At 40.7% G+C, this 13,286-nt stretch overlaps 1 protein-coding gene across 2 annotated transcripts in view; it reads right to left on the bottom strand.

The window, feature by feature from the left end:
• Positions 1-184: 184 nt before the first annotated feature.
• KDM7A (lysine demethylase 7A) overlaps positions 185-13,286 on the bottom strand; it is a 52,363-nt gene continuing 39,261 nt past the window's right edge. The window contains exons 13-20 of one of the 2 annotated variants that reach the window (XM_072145262.1): positions 13,084-13,199; positions 12,045-12,205; positions 11,700-11,797; positions 10,419-10,555; positions 10,137-10,333; positions 7,944-8,014; positions 7,565-7,853; positions 185-261 (exon numbers count right to left, since the gene is read on the bottom strand). In XM_072145262.1, the coding sequence (XP_072001363.1) occupies positions 203-261; positions 7,565-7,853; positions 7,944-8,014; positions 10,137-10,333; positions 10,419-10,555; positions 11,700-11,797; positions 12,045-12,205; positions 13,084-13,199 (1,128 nt within the window). In that variant the 3' untranslated portion in view covers positions 185-202. Of the gene's footprint in view, positions 262-1,233; positions 6,179-7,564; positions 7,854-7,943; positions 8,015-10,136; positions 10,334-10,418; positions 10,556-11,699; positions 11,798-12,044; positions 12,206-13,083; positions 13,200-13,286 lie in introns of those variants that run through there. The other variant, XM_072145261.1, reaches the window with a different exon arrangement.

The raw sequence follows: 13,286 nt of genomic DNA, 5'->3' as shown, positions 1-13,286 counted from the left end.
TCGCGTGGAGGGTACAAGTACTAAAAAAATAGTAGTCACCCAACATGACGGCAGCAGACTATACAATGAATTTGTCACCTTCGTTTTCTAACAGCTTTACTCTCTGCAGTCTCTGTCTATGATTTTGCAGTCCACTTTCAGCTCAGCGATGGAGATCTAGCTGCTGCGACTCCCTGCTTCCCCCTCTCCTCTCCTCAGACTTCTATGTAACTTGACACCTCAGTTTACTGTATTCTATCTTGCTAGTAAGAGGGGCCAAACCTGAGATAACAAAAAAAAAAAGATTGCTTACACTACATTTTGCAAGTATGATAACGAAAGACAAAATTATTCCTAGAGAGGAGTGAACTTCAAAGAACATCTACCACCAGGATGAAGGATTGTAAACCAAGCACAAGCATACTGGTGTGCGCCGCCTCTGGCAGGATCTGTTCTTTCAGTTTTTTTTTTTTTTTTTAATAATATCCTGGACATAAAGGCTTTACTTATGCAAATGAGTTGGGAGGGCTCCAGGTTCCATAGACTATAATGGATCATGGAGCCCCTCAGGCTTATTTGCATCAGTATAAAACAACCGTTTATACTTGAGTACAAGCCGACCCAACTATGCTCAAGTATACACAGTATTTTTATCAAAAAAGACCAAAAAGGTGAAGGGTCGGCTAGACCAGCCTTCGGAGTGCAACTCCATCTCGATAAAAGGAAATAACGACAAAATGCAGGAATTTGTCAGAATTTTTTTTTTTGCTCCTCCCCCTCCCTCCCTCAAACAAGCCCTTATTTACAAATCTGATATTTACACATCCAAAAGATAAAAGAGCACACAAATCTAACGTCAAGGAGGTAAAAAGAACACAAACTAAATCGACTACATATAAATAAAATAAAAATTATACAATAATTCATCGAAATTTATAGAATACAGAAAATGCATAAGAAACAAGGGAAATAATGTGGAAAAAAAAAACCTAGATAAAAACAAAAAAACACACCCATGACTTTGTGTGCTTCTCGAGCCACTGTAAAAAAACATACAAAAAGGAGATCTCTATAAATTCTATATTATATACACCAACTCCTGCCTGCAGGTGAACAGGATAGGTAGAAAACCCACAACTTTAAATACTTGCCTTTAAAGTTAGATTTATAAAAGACCCTCCTCCATGTCTACAGCACAACCATCATAAGGCGTGCAGAAACACCAGGCCTTCAATAACAAGGTGGGGGAGGGGGTTGGAGTCAACAAAAATAGATATTTTTCAAAATGTTTTTTTTTTCCTTTTGCAAATTTTTTTAATAAAATTGTTTAAAAACTGGCTTAGATATTTCAGAAACCATGTACGCCACAGTACATAAGATTTGAAATTCAAAATTTGAAAGTTTTTACAATAACTTTGCTCCTAACATATTTTACAAGCAGAATTATAATTATTTTTAAATATTTAAAAATGAATGAGATTTTGGGATGAGAAAGTGGGATTATGAAAAAAAAAAAAAAAAATTGTAAAGTTGCAGGACGGTGGAAGGGATCTACTCAAAATACATAACAAATAAAAACAAATTTTAAAAAAATAGCATTACGGTTGCAGGATTATGAAGAGAGAGGTTTCTAACATATGATATAAAAAATGTAAAGTTGCAGGAGGGTGGAGGGGAATCTGGTATCTTATTAGAATACATTACATATAAATTATAAAGTTGCACAATGGCAGAAGGGATCTTATTAGGTTGAAAAAAAAAAAATTAAATTAGTATGCCTGTGATGGGGATGTTCCAAACGTATAACTTTAAATAAAAGTTGCAGGACTTTGGAGGGGAATCAAGGATACTATTAGAATCTATAACCTAACAATAAGGACCCTTCCCTTTATTATCAGAATACATAGAAAACAAAATTTGCATGACTGAAGGGGATGTTCCAAATTAATATATGAATTTACAGGATTGCAGAGGTGGTCTAAGATCTTATCTGAAAATATTAAATATAAAATAATAAAGTTGCACAATGGTGGAAGGGATCTGAACAGAAAATCTAGAAAAAAATATTAAAGTTGCATGCCTGTGAAGGGGATGTTCTAAATATATAATATAAAATAAAAGTTGCAGGATGTTGAAGGGGAAAATAAAGGATCCTATTAGAACCTATAAACTAAAAATAAGAAGCCTTCCAAAATTGGGCAACTTTATTATCAGAATACATAGAAAACAAAATTTGCATAACTGAAGGGGGATGTTCCAAATTAATTAAACATTTTATATATATATATATATATATATATATATTATATTTACAGGATTGCAGAGGCGGTCAAAGATCTTATCAGAATACATTACATAAAATAATAAAGTTGCACAATGGTAAAGGGATCTGAATAGAAAACATAGGGAAAAAAAAGTATTAAAGTTGCATGACGGAAGGGGATGTTCCAAATTACATAAATTTTATATACTGAATGTGTTATATATTTATAGGATTGCAGAGGAGGTCTAAGATCTTACCAGAATATATTATATAAAATAATAGAAAACATAGAAAAAAAAAAATTAAAGTTGCATGCCTGTGAAGGGGATGTTCCAAATATATATTATAAGGAAAAAAAAAATTGCAGGACGTTGAATGGGATCAAGGATCTTATTAGAATCTATGTAATCTATAGAAAAAAAATTGTGCATGACTGAAGGGGGATGTTCTATATATATATATATAATATAAGAAAAAAAATTGCGGGATGTTGAAGGGGATCAAGGATCTTATTAGAATCTATGTAATCTATAGAAAAATTTTTTGCATGACTGAAGGGGATGTTCCAAATATATAATAATAAACAAAATTTAAGCTTGCAGGATGGTGCAGTTGGGATCTTGTGAGAATATATACCCAAAAAATTTCTGTAAAAGTTGCAGTATGGTGGAGGGGCTTTAGTATATCCTGTTCACCTACAATTTACAAAGCATTGTAAGTAGCAAAACACAGTCAGCTGGTCAAGAAACCCACCCCAACTACTTATCAAGGGTGACGGGCACAAAGTTTAACAGTTTCGAGAATCCCTTTGTTTTTAAACAACATTTTTATTTTTTTTTCACAAAACAAGAAAAAATTAAAAATCCCCTCCTGTGTACAAATACAGAAACTCAGGACACAGTATGCTGATTTGTGGCTCATAAATAGCAATGTATACGTAGGCATTTGTAGACACTTTTCCGCTGCATAGGTAAGTAACTGAGGTGCTTTGTCGTAGCCTTGAAGCTCAATAGAAAGTCATATGAAGGGCAAAGGTTAGATTCGAGAGAGTAGAAATCGCGTTGTTCTCCGAAACAAAAATAAACCCAAGAAAAACGTTCATTTCGGTCGCCGTTAGAAACGTTTGTAGGCAAAACCACATTTGGTATATTCTGTATAAAATTCAGAATCCCATCATAGAAAAAAAACAAACAAAAAATAAAACCCAAAGCAAGTTCCGTAATGTCCTTATTTACTGTGTGATCAGATGCATTCAGTGCAAATAACTCCTGCAAACAAGAGCACAAGGGAAAAAAAAAAAATTTCGACGGTTTAGCAGTTGCCCACCCTCCTCCAAAAAGAAAACTAAAAATTATAAAATAAAAAAAACAAAAAACCCCCACACATTTAAAACTAAATTGTTGTTTTCGAAGGTTATTAAACTTATCCAAGAAAGAGTTCTCTTAATTTATCCAAGTATCAGAAATTAAAAAACTTAAAAAATTATGAATAAAAAAAAAAATGGCTTTGATTAATAATGTAAATATGATATATGTGGCGGTTAAAAATAAAATAATAATTCACGGAAACAAATATGTAGTTGCGGGTGAAAAAAAAAAAAATGTAAAAAACAAGCCAGTCTTGTTTGCCACACCCTCTGACACTATGGTTACATTTCTTTGGCGTATTATTTTAGACATTTTTTTTCGTATAGATTTTATAATTTTTTTCCCCCCCAGAGGGAAAAATAAAGAGTATCTAAAAATACTCATACAAATAGAATAATGTTGATATAACGTAAGCAAGAATTGCGTAATTCGTAAAAATGAAAATATTGTATGAGGGTGGCCTATTTTATGCAAACTAAAGCAAAGTTTGAGTAGATTTTACTGGGGGCGGGGCTTTCTTTCCAGCGTGTTGGAAAAGTCCATATCATATAAAGACATATGGACTTCATTTAAATTTTGAAAAAAATGAAAAATTAATGAAGGTAGAATTTGTGAGAAAACGTGAGCCACAAAGCTCTCGATGGCTTTTAAAGTTGCTAATATCGTTAAAATGACGGCACCGATTTTTTTTTTCTTTTCATTAAAATTACTATCTTTAGTGAAAAACACAATGGGGAAAAAAAAAATATCATAACCAAGACAAAAAAAAAAGTGAGGAAAAATGTTAAATATTTAATTTTTATATTACAAGAAATACAAAATCTAGAATCGACTTTATATACAAGTGAATCAAAACTGGCATTTTTTTTTTTTCGATTGCGGAGACTGGCACAGAAGAAGAAGGGACCGTGTTGATGCATACATATACAGAACAAAAAAAAAAAAAAAAAAACACATAAAAAGAGGAACGAAACATACAACAAATGAGATCGGCTCAAATTTATAAAAGTCCTTTGTTTTTGTTTTTTTTCTTTTTCCCATGAGCCAACAGTGGAACATTTAATGCCAAGTAGGGGGTGGGGTCTGGAAGATTGGTGAATACAGGTACCTGGCACCTTCCAAAAATTCATTACCCTGAGATCCACGCAGTTTTTATTGAAAAAAAAGGCTGCTTGTTTGATGCAATGTCGAGATCGATAAAGCTTTTAGATTCAAAACAAAAAGAAACAAAAAAAAGCAAAAAAGATAAAATAAATAAATCCAGAAACCCCTCAGACTCCAAATAAAGCAGCTTGAGTTTACCAGTTAGCTTGAAGCATTTCCTTACAGTAAAAGATTGCAATATTATAAGGAGCCCCGCCCACAAAATAATAAAAAAAAAGTACAAAAATAAAGCCAGCAAAATAATTAAAAATTAACATCCTATATAACAGAAAATCCAGAAATTCTCTCTGTCTAGCACCAAACTGTACAACCAATGAAGACTAAGAAAAAAAAAAAAAAAAAATCATAGGACAAAATAAACTTAAAAAAATTAGCTTAGCCCTTATATCTCCCAGGGAGACCGTATAGAGGGATCTCCAGAAAAAGATCATCTCCCACCTATTAACATACAGTGTTGACTTTTTTTTTTGTTGTTTTTTTTTTTTTTTTTGTTTGCTTGGCCCTGAAACTGCCAATAGCTTACAAGTTAAGAAGAAAAAAATCCATAAAATTAAAAAAAAACAAAAAAACTGATAAAAACAGCATCTGGTGTAAATTTACAAAGCAATTTAAAAAAAAAAATGCATCAAATCCCTGTTTAAGACTCTACATCCTGAATATCAAGTAAAAAGAAAAGCAAAATCTCCCCCTTCCACCAAAAATCTGTGGCCCTCCCCATTTACCCCACGAAAAAAAATAATAATATATATATATAGATATAAAATCGGACATAAAAATTACATAAAAACAATTCACATTATTTAAAATCTAAACAAAAACAATTTAAAAAAAAAAAAAAAGACCCTCAGAAATAAATAATAATTAAAAAAAAAAATTCTGGAAGCAAAAAAAAAATAAAATAAAAAAAATAAAAAAAATAAATCAGTTTCAATAAATTATTAAAAGAAGACCAAGCACCCGTGTGCTCTCTACCCCTCCCAATCCATTCCCAAAAATAATTAAAAAAAAATCAGAAGAGCAAACAAATTCTATTCCAATCCCAAAAGGTAGAAAGGTCCGACCACCACACGAAATCCTGGTTTGCCAATTTTCCTCCGGTTATTGCTGAGTGGGTGTGGCACAGTGAAAAGCAAAAAAAAACAAAACATAAAATAATCATAAAAACCAACATAAACTATCTTTGTTCATCAGGCAGTGTTTGGTGTGGTACGTGTAGGTCCACCCGTGACCAAGAGGAACGGCAGAAAGCGCCAGGCCTCCCGCCCTCCTCAATACTGTATGGATGGGAAAAATCGAGAGAAAAACGGTCATCAAACAAAGAAGCGGGTGTGACCGTGCCGATTGAGCTTCAGGATTTTGCCCAGGCGTTGCTTGGCGGTCGCCATGCCCTTCTTTGGACGTTTACCTGCAAGAAAAATACCGTTAGATCGAACAGACCCAAATGCTGGGTTCCTTAAGACACTCATGTCACAACCTCTTCACTTGGAGAACAACCCCTTTAACCCCTTCCCGCCGCAGCCCTTTTTTGTTTTTTCATTTCCATTTTTCACTTCCCACCTTCAAACATCTATAAAACTTTTTAATTTTTACACATACAGAGTTGTGTGGCGGCTTGTTTTCTGCGAAACAAATTGCCCTTCATAGTGATGGTATTGAATATTCCATGGCGTGTACTGCGAAGCAGGAAAAAAATTCCAAATGCAGTGAAAATGGTGAAAAAAACCCGCTGTTTTCTTGTGGACTTGGATTTTTACGGCCTTCACTGTGCGACCCAAATGACATTTCTACTTTATTCTTTAGGTCGGTGCGATCACGGGGGATACCAAATTTTTATAATGTTTTCATACATTTACAAAAATTAAAACCTCCTGTACAAAATATATTTGGGGCATTTTGCCATCTTCTGGCGCTAAAAACTTTTTCATATTTCGTTGTACGGGGCTGTGGGTGGTGTCATTTTATGTCACCTTTGACGTTTTCATTGCGATCATTTTTATGACTGTTCGACCTTTTGATCACTTTTTATTGAATTTTTTAGATTTTAAAAAAAATGGCAAAAAAGTGCCATTTTCAAATTCCGGTGCTATTTTCTGTTACAGGGTTAAACGCAGTGAAAAAACTTTATTATATTTTGATAGATCGGGCATTTTCGAACATGGCGATACCGAATGTGTTTATTATTTTTACTGCTTATTTAGACTTATATATGACTTCTAGGGACAGGGGGAGAGTGATTTGAGTTTTTAGTTTTTTTTAAATACTAATAATTTTTTTAAACTTTTTTTTATTTTTACTTTAACTATTTTTCAGACCCCCTAGGGCACTTTACCCCTAGGTTGTCTGATTGATCCTTCCATATACTACCATACTCCAGTATGACAGTATATGGGGTTTTCCCGCTCATTCATTACACTGAGCAAACCACATATTGTAATGAAATGGTTAAAACAACACAGCCTCGGGTCTTCGGAAGACCCAAGGCTGTCATAGCAACTGATCACCGTTCCACGACTACGTGACGCGGAGGGACGATCGTCACCAAGTTGGCGGCGCCCATCTTTTTGAAGCAGCCGGCAGCTTTGCCACCGGCGATCACAGGTTTTACCGGTAAGTGTTTGCTGCAAAATGCAGCAAAGACTTACCGGCTATGGAGAGGGCTCAGCCCGTGACTCTCTACATGCACCTGTGCCGTACTATTTCGGGACGCGTCGGGAAGTGGTTAAGACACTCATGTCACAACATATTAACTTGGAGAACAACCCCTTTAAGGACACCCGTAGGATATTCATACCTTTAGTTGCCTGGTTACTAATAGGGGGTGGGTTTGAGGCAGGTCTCTTTGTAGGGTGCAGGGGCACAGTTGGTGAGGTGTCTCCGTAGATCATGTCCGGACTCAGGCTTCCTTCGCTGAAGTCACAGTCGCCAGGACTCAAGCTGCCTTCCTGCTCGTATTTCTCTTCGTGATGGTATCGCGGGGAGTCCCAGTCTTCACTCTCTGAGTAGCGCTTTATCTTGGGAGGGAGCCCGCTGGACTCTGAATAGTGCTCCCGCCTTTGAGACTTTACAGCTTCGCAGTAGTCCTGTGGAAAGACCAAACGCAGGTGTAAAACGAACCACCGAGCGCAACGCACCATGCGCCTCCAACTTAGTAGCGTTTTCTCGTGGATTACCTGAGGGTCCGAATCCATCTGACTAATCCAATCTGAGGTGGTCAGCCCTTCATCTTCATTACTATGGTGACCTAAAAAAGAAACTTCAATTGTTAAGAAAAAAAAAAATGTACAAAAACCTCAGAAATGTAGTAACTGTAGTCGTAGTCTGTTACTAGGCAGATTTCATTTAAACTTTAATACACAAAATGGTTGATTGAATTACAAAAAAAAAACAGGACAAAGCTTAGGGACCTCAATCCAAGCAAAAGAGGGACTGCTTGGGGGGCTCCCTTAAAGGTATTAACCCATTAAACACATATAGGGGGATATAGTTGGTGGTCTGTGGTTTATAACCCACATGAGTTGACTAGGTGACTACAGATCCCCTAAACTGCCCTATACTGCAGAGCGCTACCAGAACTCATACTTCAGTCGACTTATTTCTATGATGGCTTCCGGGACGCCCAATTCTGGAAGTCCTAGTCACTATAGGGCATGCAGTCGTCCATTCTGCCACTCAGCCACCACTAGGGGGAGCTCACTGTATACAGAATTGGCCTAGATCAGGGGTAGGGAACCTATGGCTCGGGAGGCAGATGTGGCTCTGTTGGCTGTATCTGGCTCTCAGACAGATCTTTAATAAATAGTGATGGCTGCTCTGTGTCTTAGAATGATCACTGGACACAGGCAGTGATGTTACCGCTGCCTACGTCCTTTGTACGACCCAGGCGCCATAGCCGCCATCGTCTAAGCCTGGGAGCGATGAGGAGCTGGCTGCAGGGAGCGCTGGTAAGTGAATATTCTTTTTTTTTTTTTTTGCTGCGACTATCTACTTGGGGGCATGTTGCTGGGGCTACCCATCTACTTGGGGGCATGTTGCTGGGGCTACCCATCTACTTGGGGGCATGTTGCTGGGGCTACCCATCTACTTGGGGGCATGTTGCTGGGGCTACCCATCTACTTGGGGGCATGTTGCTGGGGCTACCCATCTACTTGGGGGCATGTTGCTGGGGCTACCCATCTACTTGGGGGCATGTTGCTGGGGCTACCCATCTACTTGGGGGCATGTTGCTGGGGCTACCCATCTACTTGGGGGCATGTTGCTGGGGCTACCCATCTACTTGGGGGCATGTTGCTGGGGCTACCCATCTACTTGGGGGCATGTTGCTGGGGCTACCCATCTACTTGGGGGCATGTTGCTGGGGCTACCCATCTACTTGGGGGCATGTTGCTGGGGCTACCCATCTACTTGGGGGCATGTTGCTGGGGCTACCCATCTACTTGGGGGCATGTTGCTGGGGCTACCCCATCTACTTGGGGGCATGTTGCTGGGGCTACCCCATCTACTTGGGGGCATGTTGCTGGGGCTACCCCATCTACTTGGGGGCATGTTGCTGGGGCTACCCCATCTACTTGGGGGCATGTTGCTGGGGCTACCCCATCTACTTGGGGGCATGTTGCTGGGGCTACCCCATCTACTTGGGGGCATGTTGCTGGGGCTACCCCATCTACTTGGGGGCATGTTGCTGGGGCTACCCCATCTACTTGGGGGCATGTTGCTGGGGCTACCCCATCTACTTGGGGGCATGTTGCTGGGGCTACCCCATCTACTTGGGGGCATGTTGCTGGGGCTACCCCATCTACTTGGGGGCATGTTGCTGGGGCTACCCATCTACTTGGGGGCATGTTGCTGGGGCTACCCCATCTACTTGGGGGCATGTTGCTGGGGCTACCCCATCTACTTGGGGGCATGTTGCTGTGGCTACCCATCTACTTGGGGGCATGTTGCTGTGGCTACCCATCTACTTGGGGGCATGTTGCTGTGGCTACCCATCTACTTGGGGGCATGTTGCTGGGGCTACCCATCTACTTGGGGGCATGTTGCTGGGGCTACCCATCTACTTGGGGGCATGTTGCTGTGGCTACCTATCTACTTGGGGGCATGTGCTGTGGCAAACTATATACTGGGGGGACATGTGCTGGGGCTACCTATCTAGTGGGAGTATGTGCTGGGGCTACCTATCTAGTGGGAGTATGTGCTGTGGCTCCCCATCTACTGGGGGTATGTGCTGGGGCTACCTATATACTGGGAGGCATTGTTGTGACTACCTATCTCCTGGGAAGCATGTGCTGTGGCTACCCATATACTAGGCCAAAAAAGGGTTCCTGACCCCTGGCCTAGATAGACCATTATTTATCAGGCGGACTTACCATTTTTAAACAGTTTCTGCTCTTGCGAGTCCACTTTCTCCTGAGAGAATTTGATGTGCAGCTGAGGGTACACCAGTCCAATTTTGCAGCCGGTGCCCCTCGCCTCAGCCAGAGACCTAGAGGGGTAGTGCAAAGACGCCATTGACAGCATGCCCTCCACTGCATCTTCCACCGTGCTGGTCGAGCTCGGAAATTCACTGCAAAAGCAAGGCGAGCAATCTCAGATGTATCGTATTGTTTCCAGTCTGCAACGCGGATCGTGCAAGTTCACACAATTCTTACCTTTTCCGGGGAGTTTCGTCATTAGACCAGCAGTGGTCTTCATCACCGGTGGCCTCGGCGTCCTCCTCCTTGACATCTGCAGGGTCCTCCTGTGACTCCTCGTCACCTGAGCTGTCAGAATCCTCTGAGGCGCTTTTCTGCGGGGGAATCAATGGGAATATTGCAGTGAATAAGGCCCGGCAGGTCCACCGGGTGGCGCTGTAATAATATCGTTACGTAGATTCCACTTCTGGAGCCTAGGTATTCCCAGAACAGCCGCCAACATTTCCCGTAATGCCATTAACATGGGACATTGGCAGGAGAAGGAAACTGAGATCATGAAACCTAACGACCTTTCATTATTAAGAAGAAGAAAAAAAAAAATTATTGATCGGCCGCGGATCCTTTTTCTTCACATAAGCCGATAGTGGAAACGCACACATGGCAATGAATTATGCATCAGCCCAACAATCCTGCGGCGGGTGGGGGGGGATATGTGAATTCTAGAGTTCCTACTGTAGAAGAATAACTATAGAAATGTTGAGCCCACCGACCCATAATATCCAAAACAAAACCATAACACGAAGACTTTAACGCATAAAACTGGCCTTATGAGTGCCGCCCCACCCCAGCCAGAGCGCCGGCGCCGCCCCAGGCTGAGCGCCCTCGAAGGAAATTTCCTACTCAGATCACCCTCCACATTCGTGCCATCGCCCTAGTTCTCTCCCTAGCCAGAGCACTCCGAAACATTGAAGTGTGCCCTTGGCTCAGACTCCCGAGCCACATTCGCAAGAGCACCTCCCCCTAGCAAGAGCACCCCTCACATTCACCATTGCCCTTCCCAGCAACTCCCTAGCAAGAGCAACACCCACATCTGCGAGAGCTCTCTGCAGTGATTCCCATTCACAAATGCCCTTGCCAGCGACTCCCTAGCCTGAGCACCCTCCACATTCGCAAGAGCACCCTAGTTCTCGCCCTAGCCAGGGCTCCCTCCGATGCACCTGTCTAGCAAGTGCACCCTCACCGCAACTCCTATCCACAAAGACTCCCTGGTCAGAGATCCCTCCTCATATCACTCTCCACAATAGCCGCCTCATTATGCCACCCACAGACCCTCCATACCACAATATCATCCCAGAATTCCTCCTCCCTCCAGCTCCATCCAAAGTTCTCCGGGCAGAACACTGCCAGGACCCTCTCCAGCGCCCCAATACACTTCTATCTGCAATGCTCCCTACATCTAGATGAAATAGTTTAGTCAAGACTCCCCATATATGTGTATAAGTCCTTATCTTTACGTACCTGGTTAGTGCAATTGGCTTCGGATCCTTCAGAATCAGAAATATCGGAATACTCCGAGGTTCCGTACCTGAGCTCTGACTTGACACTTTCAAAAAACACTAAAAGAAAAGAGAAAGAATTTAGTTATAAGTGGCAATGACCTGCACTGAGGCGTCTACAGGGGAGGGGAACAGCTGTGTATGTATGTATGTATGTATGTATGTATGTATGTATGTATGTATGTATGTATGTATGTATGTATATATATATATATATTATATATATATATATATATATATATATATATATATATATATATATATATATATATATATATGTATGAAAGTGAGAAACAGCGGAACATACTGTTTAGTGGTTTTTGACTTTCGCCTTTATCATCTGCCTCCGAGCTGGAGCACGGCTTCTCTGGCTTTATGTCCTTCGTCTTTTTCGATCTGGCCCGATCATCTTCATCCTCACTGTCCGCAGTATAAAGACTCCGGTCAGTGAATGGCTGCCGCTCATCACTGTATAGATGGAAACATGGAGTAAATCTCACTATTCTGCTGCTGGTGCAGTCACTGTGTACATACGTGACATTACTTATCCTGTACTGATCCTGAGTTACATCCAGTATTATACTCCAGAGCTGCACTCACTATTTTGCTGCTGGTGCAGTCACTGTGTACATACATGACATTACTTATCCTGTACTGATCCTGAGTTACATCCTGTATTATACTCCAGAGCTGCACTCACTATTTTGCTGCTGGTGCAGTCACTGTGTACATACATGACATTACTTATCCTGTACTGATCCTGAGTTACATCCTGTATTATACTCCAGAGCTGCACTCACTATTCTGCTGCTGGTGCAGTCACTGTGTACATACATGACATTACTTATCCTGTACTGATCCTGAGTTACATCCTGTATTATACTCCAGAGCTGCACTCACTATTCTGCTGCTGGTGCAGTCACTGTGTACATACATGACATTACTTATCCTGTACTGATCCTGAGTTACATCCTGTATTATACTCCAGAGCTGCACTCACTATTTTGCTGCTGGTGCAGTCACTGTGTACATACATGACATTACTTATCCTGTACTGATCCCGAGTTACATCATGTATTATACTCCAGAGCTGCACTCACTATTCTACTGCTGGTGCAGTCACTGTGTACATACGTGACATTACTTATCCTGTACTGATCCTGAGTTACATCATGTATTATACTCCAGAGCTGCACTCACTATTCTGCTGCTGGTGCAGTCACTGTGTACATACATGACATTACTTATCCTGTACTGATCCTGAGTTCCATCCTGTAGTATACCCCAGAGCTGCACTCACTATTCTAGATATTACGTGCAGTTGCAGAAGGCTCCCGTGCACATACCTCACTATTCTTCCATTGCAGAACAGCAGGTGGAAGTTATGGTCTTTCGGTTTCTTGTCTGGGACTGTAGAAGACGGCTGTAGTGCTTTCATATTCAGCTTATAGGTGCCCATATCCTGAGAAAACAGACGGAAGCTTCATATTGTTTCTATCAGTAAAACAGCACCACACTAGTCCACAGGCTGCTTGTGGAACTGCAGATT

The sequence above is a fragment of the Engystomops pustulosus genome, chromosome 4 (genome assembly GCF_040894005.1).
Source record: "Engystomops pustulosus chromosome 4, aEngPut4.maternal, whole genome shotgun sequence".
Classification (NCBI taxonomy): domain Eukaryota; kingdom Metazoa; phylum Chordata; class Amphibia; order Anura; family Leptodactylidae; genus Engystomops; species Engystomops pustulosus.
The sequence above is the reverse complement of the archived record's forward strand: the minus strand, read 5'-3'. Positions and strand labels throughout refer to the sequence as shown.